Source organism: Numenius arquata, chromosome 10 (genome assembly GCF_964106895.1).
Source record: "Numenius arquata chromosome 10, bNumArq3.hap1.1, whole genome shotgun sequence".
NCBI lineage: Eukaryota > Metazoa > Chordata > Aves > Charadriiformes > Scolopacidae > Numenius > Numenius arquata.
In genome coordinates, this window is record NC_133585.1 from 14,381,465 (window position 1) to 14,397,438 (window position 15,974).

The 15,974-nt window shown below is 36.4% G+C and overlaps 1 protein-coding gene across 1 annotated transcript in view; it reads left to right on the forward strand.

The window, feature by feature from the left end:
* Nucleotides 1-15,739, forward strand: part of BICC1 (BicC family RNA binding protein 1) — a 114,432-nt gene extending 98,693 nt beyond the window's left edge. Inside the window, exons 14-21 of the mRNA XM_074154712.1 lie at nucleotides 389-545; nucleotides 1,992-2,157; nucleotides 3,513-3,552; nucleotides 4,777-4,931; nucleotides 7,231-7,387; nucleotides 9,922-10,082; nucleotides 11,063-11,162; nucleotides 12,747-15,739. Coding sequence (XP_074010813.1) covers nucleotides 389-545; nucleotides 1,992-2,157; nucleotides 3,513-3,552; nucleotides 4,777-4,931; nucleotides 7,231-7,387; nucleotides 9,922-10,082; nucleotides 11,063-11,162; nucleotides 12,747-12,877 — 1,067 coding nt within the window. The 3' untranslated portion in view covers nucleotides 12,878-15,739. The remainder of the gene's footprint in view (nucleotides 1-388; nucleotides 546-1,991; nucleotides 2,158-3,512; nucleotides 3,553-4,776; nucleotides 4,932-7,230; nucleotides 7,388-9,921; nucleotides 10,083-11,062; nucleotides 11,163-12,746) is intronic.
* The last annotated feature ends 235 nt before the right edge of the window (nucleotides 15,740-15,974 follow it).

Genomic DNA, 15,974 nt, shown 5'->3' on the forward strand with positions numbered 1-15,974 from the left:
AACATATTTGAACATTAGGTGGGGACCTTTTATTGCAACAAAATTATCTAAGCATCTAGCTAGGTTTACTATAACTATATAAAATCAAATTTGTTTGAAATACTTAGTAATTGTCAGTCTTCAGATTTAATATTAACTAATATTACTCAAAATAATGTTTTTTAAAAATAGAGAATACTTAGTCTACTATATATATGAATACTAACACCTTTTTTATGCATTTAAACTTACATTTATGACATCTTAAACTTGACCAAGCTGTTATCCCTGAAGACTAGAGTAATTCCATAAGGAGGAAGAGCAGGTTTTTTTCTATAGTTGTCATTCCTTCAGTAAGCGCACTAAAACATGAGAGGAGTTTTGTTTAACTATTCTATTGGTCTTGTAGGCTGCAATGATGCTTTTGTAGAGGTGGGCATGCCAAGAAGTCCATCCCATTCAGCAAATACCAGTGATCTGAAGCAGATGATGAGCTCTTCCAAACAGGCCTGTGCTAAGAGACAAACTGTTGAATTATTGCAAGGCACCAAAAACTCTCATTTACAGTAAGTTAAATGTGCTCGTACAAATTAATGGAACTTTTGCCATGCAAAAATACTTAACATGTTTTTGTAGGTAGAGGGAGTGGTTCAGTCGTTAAGATACTCAAAGAGCTGATTTAAATCGGGCTTGATTTTTTTTTTTTGATCACACTGGGCATTAATATACCACCCCCCCAGTTTGTCTGATAATTGCAAACTTTGAATGCTTTTTGTACATCTTAAGTATTTTTCTTTGGTTTGAACAAAGTGCCTTTTTTTCCCACAAGACAGTGGGGTTTTTCTTCAGAGTAACTTTCATTACCTTTTTCTAAAAGATATTTTTGCACTTTCTTTTTTTATTGATTGCTTTGAGAACAATTCCTAGCTGACAGCGTTTTTCGTTTTGTGTGTACTTGAGGCTGTTTTCTTCTTAGAAAAATTATATTCAGGGCATAACAGCACGTTCTTGAACACTTGTCTTAATGATATTTTTTTTTGTTTGGTTGTTTTTTTCTAAAGAGCCAGCAGTGGGAAAGGTTCTTTTGAGTCATAATATGTCTTGGCAACACAAGTTCTGTGCTTAACGCAATGTTTTGTCCAATCTAATTTAAGTAGTGTTTTCGCTATTCCTTTTGGGAACTGTTTATCATCACTCTTTTGAGATGCATATTTTCTCTTACCTAATTTATTTACACTGTTAAAGCTATAATGCATATTTCATTAATTCTGTTCTCATAGTTTAGAAATCCAAGGATTCCTGCTAACCAGACTCAGTTGTTTGTATGTTACTCAGTTGTTTGTATTTCTTGTTCTTTCTGTTGAGGATGTAGTGCTCACAGTTTCCTTAGGGCATTTTTTTGGGGGTAGTCCACAGCATCAAAAACATGGTCACTTTGCTTTGAAGTAAGAGTTTATACTCTTCTAGGGTAGGCATAAAATGTGTCTGATTTCTAGAAAGAAAAGATTTCATTAACATGTGCTTTGGCTTGTAGGGCTGTGATTATTGAAGCTTTAAAAGCACGTAGGACCTGTGTTAACTTAGTCCTCATTATGCATCTCTTTTTATCCTACTACTATCAGTCTGTTGGAACTGCTGGCCTGAGCAAGGCTGAACAGTGTGAAGTCACACTGCGTAGGGACTGCACGTGATAATTCCAGATACCAGACAGCTGCAATCTGAATCTGTAAACTATGCCTCATGCTTGGTAATATAGAAAGCAGCAATACGTGCTTGGTTTCTCTGTCAGAGAAAGAGGTAAAGAAAAGCTGAGACTTTGGAAATGCTGCTCAAAGTGCTGAGATGTTGTCAATGATGCATAGAATCATTCTATGATTCTGTGTTTGCGTACTGGTATTTCTTGAATTTTGCTGCCAAACTTCTCAGGGTAAGGCTCAATTATCAAAATTGCATTGAATGTTCACTGCTAGTGAAAAGGAAGACTGGAGTTAATACTGGCTTTGCTCCTGCAGTACTACAGAGAGGCTGCTCTCAGACGCAGAGTTAAGCGCTTCTGAAAGTCCTGTGGCTGATAAAAAGGCTCCTGGAAGCGAACGTGCAGCAGAGCGAGCAGCAGCTGCCCAGCAGAACTCTGAAAGAGCACGCCTAGCTCCGCAGCCATCGTATGTAAATATGCAGGTACGTGTCCCTGAATAAACCCTGATCTAATGCAAAATCTGATAACTGCAAAGTGAAATTACCACGTAATGCAAAGGTGACTCTTGACCAGCACAGACTGACTTGCCATTTCAGTAAAAGCATTTCCCAGCAAAGTCGTGAACTTTTTCAACTAAAGAGTAGGTTGTCAACTAAAAGTCTTGAAGACAAAAAGCCCTTATGCTTCTGTTGAATTAGAAAAATTTAAGTACAGAAATAAATTGCATGGCTACATTAGTCTACACAAGCATCATTTGTGTGTTTAAAATATCATTGCTTTGAGAAGAGAGAATTATATATAGAAAAGACATTTTACAACTCTTCATAAGCAGCGTCAACACAACTTTTTTTTTCTACAGCTTCAGGTTCATATTTGGGGGGATTTATGGGAGTAACTACACTGGTTTTGCTTTACAAATACAGATCTGTACATATACTCTTTCTGTTTTTCTTGTACTGCTCCTGCTTGTTAACTACAGGCTACTACTATACTATAAACTATTTCCATGTTATTACAAATCTCCCCAAAGAGAGACCTTCGACAAGGGTCAAGCAGTAGTAACAGTAGTTTTCATTATAGATCTGTAAGTGCGGACATAACTAGACTGCATGGTTTAGTGGAACAAGATTAAGGTTAGTGTTTTGCAGCCCTTTTCCATATCAGAGCTCTAGTTATTTCAAGTATTGGATTTAACATTTGAGGCTAAATACTGCATTTTTGTAGTTTTATTTGTATGTTTAGACTTGCTAATCTGTAATTCAAAGAAGTGTGACTTAACCAGGTGTATTTAAACTTCAAATCTTCCATTCTCTTAAGTAGTGCAAATGCAAGTATTTAAAACTCTCTCAAAACTTAAGTTCTTTTCCTTTCAGAAGATGAGTGCATGGAGAAGAACTAAACTTGAAAGAAGATTACTAAAAATAACTGTGGTGCTGAGATTTGCTGTCAAATCTATATACTGTCTTTTTTGTACTGTTAAGGCATGTTTTAATTGCTAAGAACAGATGATTAATGGAGAAATGCTTGAATAAATGTCATCTTAAGAAAAAAAAATTTAAAGAAAAATTCTGCTGAAACAGTTCGTAAATACTGCTGCAGCCTTGCCCAAATGGATATCAGATAGTTATCTAAACTCTGTTATCTTTGTTTGAGTGAATGCTGTAAGTAACTAAGGCTCTAACTAGATGACTGTCAAATTATTGTGCAGTACTTCAGGTTTCTCCTATACATATTCACTGGCCACTTCCAAAACCTTTGTTTTGACAAAGAGCTGAGGACTGGAATGACGTTTAGTTTGAATGGCAATTAAGCTATCTTCTGCATGTTTAATTTTTAGGCATTTGACTATGAACAGAAGAAGCTACTAGCAACCAAAGGTATGTGGATAAACAGTGCCTTCTGAATAGTTTGGTAGTACACGGCTGAAAGAATTGTCTGATGTTTCAGTTTTGTAATTTGATTTTTTTAATTAAATGTAAAGCTGACAGTGAAACATTTGTATATTAGTATTCATGTTCCAAAAATTTCTTAATACCAACATAGTGTAAAATACAGTATAAATATCTTGCAGATGCGATATTTTCTCTGTGAGTATATCCATATGCAAATGATACATATTGTTTTCAGAGACCTCACAGCTGTAATACCTCATGTTATTTGGATGCAAATTAAAATTTAAGATGTTTGTCATATTGGCAAGGTTACATCTTATTTCAGGGATAAATTAAGTTACAGAATTGATAAGGGACTTAATCATATCTTTGATAAAAATAAACCAAATATCCCCACACCAAAAGAAAACCAGAAACCCTTCTTTTTGAAACAGATATGATTCTTTTGGCTTCTTTGTAGCCTTATGGGGTTTAACTATCTTCTGACAGAGAATCACAGAATCACAGAATATTTTTGGTTGGATGGGACCTTTGAGATCGAGTCCAACCAACAAAAAAAAAAACCACACCCAAAAAATTCCAGAACACCAACACCAAAACCAAACCAAACAAACCAAAGAAAACAAACGCCCACACCCTACCTCACCCACAAACAGACACAACCCAACAATCTCAGGCACTAGAGCATGCCCTGAAGTGCCACGTCTACAGGTTTCTTAAATACCCCCAGGGATGGCGACTCCACCACCTCCCCGGGCAGGCTGTTCCAGTGCCTGACCACTCTCTCAGTAAAGTCATTCTTCCTAATATCTAATCTAAACCTCCCCTGCCGCAACTTCAGACCATTTCCTCTGGTCCTGTCATTATTCCCTTGGGAGAAGAGGCCAACATCCACGTCTCTACACCCTTCTTTCAGGTAGTTGTAGAGGGCAATGAGGTCCCCCCTCAGCCGCCTCCTCTCCAAAGTAAACATGCCCAGTTCCCTCAGCCTCTCCTCATATGACTTGTTCTCTAGACCCTAGAGTTACTCTAGACTCTAGAGTAAATTGCCTTAAGGAAGGGTAAGATTCAACGTGTGTAGCAAGTGAAGGTGTTTAGAACTTACCGTTTTGTGGGCTGAAGTCTATTAGAATACATAGCTTCAGGATTATAATTTCACTACCTTTAGTAAGGTTGAGATTTACTATTTTTTTTTCTCTATTTTTTCAGCTATGTTAAAGAAGCCAGTTGTGACAGAAGTGAGAACTCCAACCAATACGTGGAGTGGCTTAGGGTTCTCTAAATCTATGCCTGCAGAAACTATCAAGGAACTAAGAAGAGCGAATCATGTATCGTACAAGCCATCTATGACAACTACATACGAGGTATAAAAACTATCCTATAACGGAAATTTTATTTCTAGTGAATGATACAGGTGTTTTTCTTGAGAAGTGTCTTTAACTTTTGTAAAAAGAAATCTTGCAGATATTTATGTAAGAAACATTTTTCACAATTAAACAAAATAATTAGAACCATAAGAGGAAAGCTAAAAATCTTAAGGCATATGGAGTACACTGAGCCCAACACAAAAAATTACATCTACGTTATAAATCTTGTATAAGTCTTCTAGCTTTACAGAAGTTTACTCCTGAAAATATATTTGTTTAAAGAAACTTAAAACAACTTACTGGACCAAATGTCTCAATAGTTGTAAACAAGAGGTAGAAATTTTGTAACCTAATTAAAGCAATGTGTATATAACAGATAAACTATATAATGTGAATCACTGCATAGTGGAGCAGAATGTTAGAACAAGAAGTGGCTGCAGCTCATCTTACCTTCTGTGGACAAAGCTGTAGAACTGGAAGACCTTGCTCTATTTGCACAATTAACTGGGCCCAGAAATTTCCCAGGGAGAAGTACCCATAGGGTTCAGCAAGTCTCTTCAGAGTCTCACTATGGGAACGTTGCAGGGAATTCATGTTCCTTTCTGTTCAAAGGCATTCTGAAGTTGCTTTTTAGCGTGTTTCTTTGCTGTAATCTTTCCCAACTTCCACAGAGACACCTTTTTCTTTATTTCTGTCCAACTTATATGACATATAGGACATACAGCTGTTCTTTTAATGCAAAAGAAATATTCAGCCATGGTAAAAATGTGCCTTGGTGTTTGCCACTTGACACGTGAACTTTTTGTGTTATTCAACTACATGTAATAAGTTTGGATAGAGGCAATGAGCTTGCAATAGTAACTAGGGGAGAGAAAAAGCTACAACCAAAATCTGTGAATCTTTGTTTTTACATACTTTTCTATACTGATTGAGCTGGGGTGGGGTTCCCTCACGCCCCCAAACCGCTGCTAAAAGTCTCTAAGCTGGCATGTAATTCTAACCAAGAACACTGTATCTTAGTCACTCGGAGTCTGCACATGTGCAAACCACTGGCTTAGCTCTTCCCAGTGAAATGATAGTGTGTTAGGACTCCTGTTCCATTTTTCGGTATGAGCTATTGTGGAAACATCCGGGGAGGCTAAAAAAGCTTGGATTCCTTGTATCCTTAGCAGTCTTCATCATTGGTATGAGAGGCAGTACCACCACAATGACGTTTGACAGTCATGTGCTGAAGTCTTTGAACAGACATAGTAGCAGGATTATAGTCATGCCTGAGAAGTTAATTTTTAAAATTAGCTCACCAAACATATTTAATCTTCACTGTGATATTTTACTGTACATTCAGTTTTCTAGAAACATTGGATGACATCATCTTTGCTTCACAACTCTCAGCCATCACTACGATGTAGTGTTATGTAGAGGCTGTGTACCTTCTTGTTTTTCTGTAAGACTTGAAGTCAGTTCCTGCCTTTCTTCATTCGTTGAGTCATACTAACTGTAGCTCACACCTTTGCAATTTTGCCAATTACAAGGAGCTTTTGCCTCTTTTTTCAGTGATGTTATTTTTCCTGAATAGTAGAAAAGATTGCAGCCTCCCAAGTTACAGTTTTGAATTGGAATTTGATGCACGTGTATAGAATTAAATTGTTCATTTGGTTCCACAGTTTTTAGTTCATCTAAGTGTGTGGTAGCACTAATGTCCATCTTGTTTGGAGTACAACCCCACCCAATTCCATAGTGAACTTCTGCTTTCAGGGAGTGCTGTTGCTGTATTTTGGAACATTCCGACCCACAGTGATGAGAGCTGATAATTAGTACTTTGCAGGAATATGAGAATCTTGTTTAAAAAATAAAAAATGCAAATCAACAACAATTTGGTGATGGCTTGTGATTGTATTGTATACCGTATTGTTGTCAAGTATTGTGTACTTGATCCACTTATCTTCAGATAGTTATGTTCTCTTCCCCTTGAAGGGATCTAGTCAATAGACTGCTTTGTCTAGAATTTCGTGGAACTTGATATCATGGAATGTTTTGGAAACAAACTTGGAACTACTGAGCAATTTATTTTGAAGTATGGTCTTTAAATAACTCCTTAAAAATCTGTAAACTGCATATGTTTTAAGCACACCTGCTGTTTTTGGTTTGCAATTATTTGACTATTGATCAACTGCCAAAAGAATGTTTGCAAGCATTAAAAGCTGGGTTTTTTTCAACTGAGCTGCTTCAAAGAAAACATCTGAGTTACAATGAATCTTCTGTTTTCTGCCCAAATTTACTTTTTTTTGATTTGCAGGGTTCATCAATGTCTCTCTCACGGTCCAACAGTCGGGAGCACCTGGGAAGTGGCAGTGAATCTGATAACTGGAGAGACCGTAATGGGCTTGGACCTGGAGCTCATAATGAATTTGTCTCCTCAATTGGTAGCCCCAAACGGAAACAAAATAAATCAGGTTAATAATTTCTTAAGATTGAGTTTAAAAAAAATAATCCTATTGATAACTATTTTTTTAATATAAATGTTTTCTGTATCACTAGGTACTTAAATTACTGACACCTGTAAAGTAGATTTATTTTACAAATTGAAAAGTGAAAGCATATGCAAGATTGTGTAACATACGAATAATGGTCTGAAAGGAAAACTTTAAAGGAAATTTTTTAAATGCAAGACATTCTTGCTGAAAGCTCTTTGCTGTACTGAAGGTATACTGAAAACAGACCTATATAAAAGCTTATTTCTATAGTACCGTTGTTCTGCTCTGTTATCGATGCAACAACAGCAGCTTTATTGGGCTGTTTGCTCGCTGGTGGAGAAGTCTGATCTGAATTTGAATTTTAAAGCAGATTCTCTTTATGGTGATAAAATAAGACTGTCCATGTGTTTGGCATGGCCTAGCACATCATTTTAAACAATAGTTTCTGTGGACACAGGCTGTAAGCTTTGTAATTTCTTTTTAAGCAATGTTTAAAACTTACAAATTGAAATTTTACTTAAATTGAACTCTTTGAAACTTTTGTTTTATTAATAACTTAATATATGCCTTTCTGGAAGAGTGAAAAATGGAGGTAGAGAATACTAGTCCATACTAACTAACTGCTTTATGGAGAAATAACTACTATGGCTGAGTTTACTTTTTTTGTTGCATTTTTCTTATAAAGATGAATAAAACCTAAATTTTAAATCAACTACAAAGTACACAGGTAGTAAAAGTTGGACATGCTAAGACAGGATAGCTTCAATTAGAGTAAAGATTCTTGGTTGGCATACTTGCAATGATTTATGATTTTAAAAAGCACATTAGTTCAGCTGTGGATGGCTGCGTACCATGTTCTAAGTACTCACAGAGTACTTAGAAGAGATGAGAAGTTTTTCTTTGAAATCAAGCCATTGACGTTTCCAATTTAGTTGGACAAAAATGGAAGTTCTAGGTTAATCAAAATAAGTAAGAATTAAAAATGTATTTGCATATGCATTAGAAGAAAATTAGAAAGGTGAATACATTGGCAGTTGGTGAAACTGATCTGTAGCAACTGTAGCTTTCCCAGAGCATGAAATGCCTGGAGGAGGGACAGAAGAAATATTTGAGTTGCTGGACAAATGTATTTACCTTAATGCATAGGTGCCAGAGTACTCTTCATTGACACAATTGCATAGTAGTGTTGAATTTCTTCTTTGTTTTTAAGATAATGCTTCCTGACTGCACCAATAAGAAGTATTTCTTTATATTCAGTTTTCAATACGTTACCTTGCATCATCTTCCCTGAGTGCAGCACCAAGGATTTCTTTTTGGGTATTTTTAGTGTTATCTTACTCTGATAGTGAAGAAATTGAGGCATCACCTTTTAAAGTCTAAAAATCAACTTAGTTATTGCTTCATTTGTCAGACTTAATGTCCAGATTTTCAACTTTGAATGGTTTACTGTATTTTAAGACTCCTTTCCAAAATGAATCTGAGGTTGTTAGAATTTCTCCAAGCTCTGTAAATCTGATCTCAAATGTTTCTAACTAGTCTGTGCCCAGAAAATAAGAAATGTAGCATAGCCAGTTGTGAAAAATGGCGGTTTTCACATCCTATTGGCATTCTATACTGGAGGCCATAGTGTAAGTCTCTGGGGCAGTGTTAATTTTACTTACCTGGGAAAGTATCTTTTACCTCCTTCAAGCCTCTTCTGCTTTCACTGTTATTCTTTCCCGTGTCTGTAACAAGGGAAGGAGCACTCACAGTGGCCTCACTTACACAAATGCCTGATGCACTCCCTGGGAGCTATCCTTTTCTTATGAGCATGAGGAAAAATAATTATGAACTAAGTGATTATATGTGATCAGTATGCACACACAAGGGAAAGGGATTGCACTGCAAAATCAGCTTTCTTGTTTGTTTGCTTTTTTATGAACCTCACCCTGGAAACTTTTTTTAAAAAAGATATACCTTTTAGGAATATAATTTAAAATTGTATTGGGAGTGTATTTCCAGTTTTAGTCTTTTATAAAACTATTGCATTTATTTTTTGTCTGTATTGTACTAAAATAATAGCAAAATCATGTGGCTATAGGTAGTTCTTCTACCAGGAATAGCTCCAGTGCGGTTTTCTCACCATCAAGACCAAAAAGGGCTGGTTGCATTTATGTACAATGGTGTTTTCCAAAATATTCACTGGAGAAAAGAGGAGAGGGCTTAAGAGGAGGAAAAGCAGCAGAGCTTTGCAGCTCTTTCCCCTCTGTGAATTCATGACTCGTATCCATGCCACAGTTCACCAAAAAAAGTTGATTTTACCCTTTCTACAGAAAATGAAAACTGGAACTTAATTAACAAAAAATTTGCTTTATGTTCTTGATTCTCTGAGACCACTGAAAGGCATTTTTTTTCTGAATAATAAAGGTTTAAATATTTTGTTAATTTAATGATCTAATTGAATACAGTGTTGATATGACAGAAAATTGTGCACTTCTGCCATGTGACTAAAAAGTGTGCTTCTTCCCTTTCAGCTGAACACTATCTGAGTAGCAGTAATTACATGGACTGCATTTCCTCGCTGACAGGAAGCAACGGCTGTAACCTGAACAGTTTGTTTAAAGGATCTGATCTGCCCGAACTGTTCAGCAAACTTGGTTTGGGCAAATACACAGATGTATTCCAACAGCAAGAGGTTAGTATTCCTTTGAAAGACACCTTTGTGTTTATTTCATGTTTCCCAGCAGTAGTTGTTCTGTCTCTTGACCAAAGCCACTAAGAAGTCTCACTTTGTGAGGGAATTTTCACGAGCTGTTCTTTCAAAGATACGTCCTTCAATTTCCAGGTAGCCAGTCTGGACGGAAGTACTATTTTGTCCTCGCTGTTGATTTATATTTAACGAACAATTCAACTAGGGTGGCTTGTTGTTGTTTGGGTTTTTTCATTCAAGGAAGTTTAAACCTTGGCTCCTACCTGTAAACTAGGATGCTAACTAGAATTTAATAGTTTTCAGTCAACTTCATGTATAGGTTATGCTAATCTAATCTGCATTCAGTAGTAATGTCTTGTCTCGACTGGTGCTGGGGTCACGTATATTCATCCCTCGACTCTTACCCTGTGTGCCAGTTGACTTCCTTTGATCCACTCCCAACAGGGAGATAAGGTCGGTCATCTCTGTGAGCTTTTCACCTCTGCATCCACTAATCTCAGTTTAGTCCAAGTGGTAGTACTTCTTATCCATAGAATACTATATAGGTAGAGTAAACTTGGTTACCTGTAGATAGTTTATTCTGGTGACAGATTTAACTGTGTCACAAAAGTACAGTGAGCCCAGCTGCAAGACTTACTGGCATAGTCCATACTGACCGTGTCCTGAAAGCACTGTAGATGAATGTGGAAAGCTGTGTGTCACACCACTGGAGTAGGGTGTACTAGGGTGCAAAACAGATGTCCATGTGGGTTCTGTCAGTAGCTTGTAGAGGGGAAGGACCGCAGTTGGGTTTGGCATCTGCCTGTGTTCTGGACCCAAATTGAGCAGCTGTGTGAAGAAGCCATTGGAAAGCAATGATTGCTGTTTACATGCACAGAATAGGTTGGCAGAGTAACTATAAAATGCAGTAGGAAAAAAAGGGAGAGACTTGTTTTGCATAATTTTCCTATTTCTTTTTTCTCTAGATTGATCTGCAGACATTCCTTACTCTTACTGACCAAGATTTGAAAGAGTTAGGAATTACCACTTTTGGTGCCAGAAGAAAAATGCTGCTTGCAATCTCAGGTAAATAACACCGATCACCATTTGTTGATTTTAAGTGTTGTTTGTATTCTTCTCACTTGATTTGTGTGTTTATAGTTGGTAAAGGATCTTGGAAAGACTGAAAAGTAAGAATCTAGTCCACAGAAGTCATATTGGTTTGCCCCTCATCAGAAGGCACTTAAAACCGGGCTTTATAGAGCTTTCACATTACTTAATAAGATTTCAGTTGCATAGTCTTGTGTCCCCTTGTAAAGTTGGAGCTTGGTAGAAAGCTTGTTTCACAGCAGATTGTGACCTTTGTTTTATGCCCCAAAACTGTGGCTCCTCGAAGCTCTGAGAGTATAGGCTCTGTGGAGTCTGAATGGCACTACAAACCGGTCGGAACTGGCATTTTCAGGCTTTTGGTTCCCTGTCCTCCACTTCATTGATTAGCAAAGCAATCATCCCAGTAGGAAAAACTGCCTGGTGCTGGAGGGACTTTGGTTTGGTTTTTTGTTTGGGGTGGGGTTATTTTGTGGGGTTTTTTGTGTTTGTTTTTTTTTTTTTTTTTTTCCCCAAGGCCAGTTGTTTGCACAAACTGTTTAAGTTTGAAAAGAAACCTGTACCTCTTAGCTGGAATTTTCCAACCCACTTTAATAGGATGTGTTGTACTGTACATGCAGAAATATGAAGGACAATTATAATTTCTTACCATGTGTTGCAGTATGTAATCCCTAACTGGATTTTTTTCTAATTGTAATAAATAGCATGAGATTTCATATCACATTGCCTAGGCAATGAATCTGTATCAGAAGAATAGTTTTCTCCAGATGCTTTGTTGTAACACCAGGTCACTTTTCTCCCAATTGTATCTCTTCTACTGATGCCATTAGTGAATGTTTTTTTATAAATGTAAAGCAGTGGCATAAAGAATGTAAAAATGCACTGTACTTAGTTCAATAGCAGTCATGAAAATCTATGTAATCTTTCAGTGATTTGTGTCTATCATGGAGTTTGTTTACAAGAAGAGAAAAGTGGGGAAAGGAAAAACATTTTGGATAAGCATTTGCTAATACAAGCTTAGGGCACATGTTTGAATGAGAGGCGAGTGTCTGTTTTTTCTAAAAGTCCTTATTAAAATATTGCTTCGGTGTTGTGTTTAAAATAAACAATTGTGCATCGAGAAATGATCAAGTTGGTAATAAACTTTTCTGTCATCTCAGTTTACGTTGCATGATTGTGCAGCAGCCATATGTTCTGTGTGCGTGTACCTTCAGGAAGATTGCAGCCTTTGAGTATTATAACAATCTTTTTAAAGTGTTTCAGCTTTGTCAATTTGATCTAAATCAATATTGCAAAATGTAATCTACTGCACACTGTATCAGTGCCAATTAAGCACTGCACCAAATAGATGCCTGCATCCCAAGCAGCCTCCCAGAGTTCTAAGCTGGCACTCTCACTATCCCGTTGGACTGTTAAATTAAAAAAGTACGTCACAGACATTTTCATTTCATGCTGTGCTGTCTAAAATATTTTGGTTGCTTAAATGGAAGTTTTGCTCTTGATTTAGATCAAAAGAATAAAAATAATCGCTGATGAGAGATATTTTTGGTGTGACCTTTACAGAACTGAATAAAAACCGAAGAAAGCTCTTTGACCCATCAAACATACGTGCCTCATTCCTGGAAGGTGGAGCCAGTGGAAGACTGCCGCGTCAGTATCATTCGGACATTGCTAGTGTCAGCGGTCGCTGGTAGCAGTAAGTTGTGGCTCAAAAAGTCAGCTGTAAAGATGGACATGGCAATCCTGTGGACAGCCTTCACTGCACACCACCCTCTGCACTTTGGGAGTTTGGGTGTCAAGGACCAAAGCATTTTGTCTGCACAGTACTGTGCCAAAAAAAGAAAAACACATTTTGTCTGTTGTCTTTCAAAACACCAAATGTGGGTTATGTTTTACTCGTGTAGATTGGACAGAATTTGCAATAATAATAATATAGGGTTCCTTGTTTAGTATTTTATTACCTATAACAATAATGTATGCACTGAATTTTTACTTTGTTGAATGAAGGAAGAATGAAGAGCTGGGATGCCAGAGAGCATAGATTTTGGTTTTATCAAGATGGATTTTTCTGGTACTGCTTAAAATAATTATTGAGGTCTTTCTGCACTTTACATGTTCTGATTTCTTGTCCTGTGGAAATTTATCTCTCTTTTCATTTCCATATCGATTTTTATATTGGCACTAATCAAATTTTTTTCAGGTGTTCCTGCATTAAGTCACATCTCACTATAATGGTACTAGAAACTGGTTCTTACGCAGATTTTCCCCTCTCTCTGTCTCCCCGGTAGTTATCTGAAGAGATTGTTCCAAAATCAAGCCACTTGGTACTGGACCAGTCCTACTACACTCTTTTGAAGCAGTCTCATGCTGCTTGCAATAATATTCACTCACTGTAACAGATGCAATGAAAGACCAAAATGGACCTTGCAATATTAACCCTTTGCAGTGATCATATTTAACTGCTGCCTGTTATGCTAAAACTGTTTTTAATGGTTGTCTCAAAGCAAAGGGCTATTTTTAGTACCCTGCCACTAAAGGACACTTATTTATATCAGACTTTTATTTTTAGATTCTATACACCTACAATACGTAACAGATTAAACTGATCTACTGCAGATTTATGGTAGAGAATGAAAGGCATTCATCAAACTAGAGCTCTGGGCTGTCAGTTTGATTAAACAGACAACTAATCTAATTTGACAAGACAGCACTGTTGCCATTTAACAAATGACGCATATTACTTACATGACTATGCATGCAGCAATTAAGCGACCTACATAAAATAGGTGTAATAGCATCTGTTTTATTCAATCTAGATTTGTAATTGTCAGCTGCAGAAATGTTTAAAACTCTGGAGATGAACTATTTCTGAAACAAGTTATGTTCAACAGAAAGAGTCCATATTATACATGGCTAGAGCTAACTATTGCATTCTTATACTGTGAAAGTCCAAATAATTTGGCAATATTGTTCCTCTGTCTTTACAGATGTCTTGTTATGGGTTTATGAAGGGTTCTGATAATGAAGGAATTCATAAAGTGCCTCTTTCTGCAATGCAATATGAAGTTTCCAAGCATTAATTTGTTAAAAAGCGTTCCCATAAGAAATATTGTGAATTACCTCTACTGTAATGTATTATTTATGTTCGGTGTACAAGCCTTTTGAGATGGACATAAACCACTGTCAAGTGCTCTTAAAAGAAGGCATTAGAATAACATTTACAGTAGTTGGGTTTTATGCAAAAATGGGTGAGAAATAGTTTTGACACTTTCCATGGATCATTCTTTCTTTTAAGGTGAGAATACAAAATGATGTATAAAGAAATTTGCACACACAAAGGGAATTTAAAGAATCTATTACTTGAGGGCATAGATGATCAAGCAATAAGACAAAGTTTTGTTGTGGTTAGCAAAAAATAACTGCTCAGTACTCATTTCAGCCATATCTACTTAATGGTGTATAGCTGGGTGACTTCCCCTGTAGATCAAGCAGCAGTCAGCTTCCTCTGGTTTTAAAATCGTACTAGAGATCTGAATGGATACAACTGCTTCTTGCACGCACGCAAAGTTCACGTCAAAGTTACTGTGCTCAAATGCTAGACGTCAATATCCACGTATCTATGAGATATTTGTGTGTATGTGTGTTACACGGGCAAGAGCAACTTCATGGAAACCCTCGTGGAAGCCACAACTTCTAAAAGTATTTACACTTGTCCTTACTTCTAAGCATGTAGATAGTTCCATTCACATGGACTACTTACGTGCTTACAGATAAGCTGTCATTTAGGTGTTTGCATTTGCAAGACCAGTGGTTGCAAATCAAATTGTATTTAGTCATGTTAATTTTATAAAATATTTTTAATGAAATAAATATTCAGCAACACTTTGTACAGAATGTTCTGCAACCCCGTCTTGCTTATTTTGCCTCAAAAGCATCAAACCCCCTTTATACACTCTTAGATTTTTAGTCTTTCATAAGTACATACTATGTATCTAGACAGTACTATACTCAGAAACTGATTTTATTACAGTATTAAGTTGATGTGGTGTTTTGCTGAGCAGTGCTTACATCATCTACACCAAAGTGAAGAATTTCCCATTAACAACATTATTTTTCAATAGGGCTTCACACACAAAAAAAAAAAAGAACACACTGGAAGAAAAGAATTTCTCACTTATTTTGATTCCACAAAGGGAATATGACAGTACAGTGTACCGTATTGTTAGTGTTATATTATGCACAAATATTTGACTTGCTACATAAAAATGTTAGTTTTAAATCTGTGCCTTAATAGTGACCAGTTATCTGTAAATATAGAGCAGATACAGATTGTATTTTTGTGGGTTGTGTCCTTTTAGTGATTTTTTTTTTTTTAAATAAAAGATGAAATTAAAACATTAAAAATGGGAATTTTCAAAACTAATCAATGTTGCATAAAATAAATTTATATAACTCCCTTGTATTCTTACTGGTTAATGAAATATTTTTTATATAGACCCAGTTCCAGGGATGCTTGCTTGTTAATAAAATATAAAAAGCAGTATTTGACACAATTGCAACATGTTTCTTTCACATGCTAGTGCTCTGTGTGTTTTACTGTTCTTTTCATATCACCTACAGTGTGTTTGTCTGGTTTTTAAATGAGAATGCGCTGCTTTTTTTTGAGATACCTCTCCTTAAAAATGAATATGACAAGAGTTAAATTATCTCAGATTCAATTCATAGCTGGTTTTAATGGTTTTTAATAGCTTGCATGAGTTTTATTCTTGCTTTGGCCTTCCAGTTTTAATG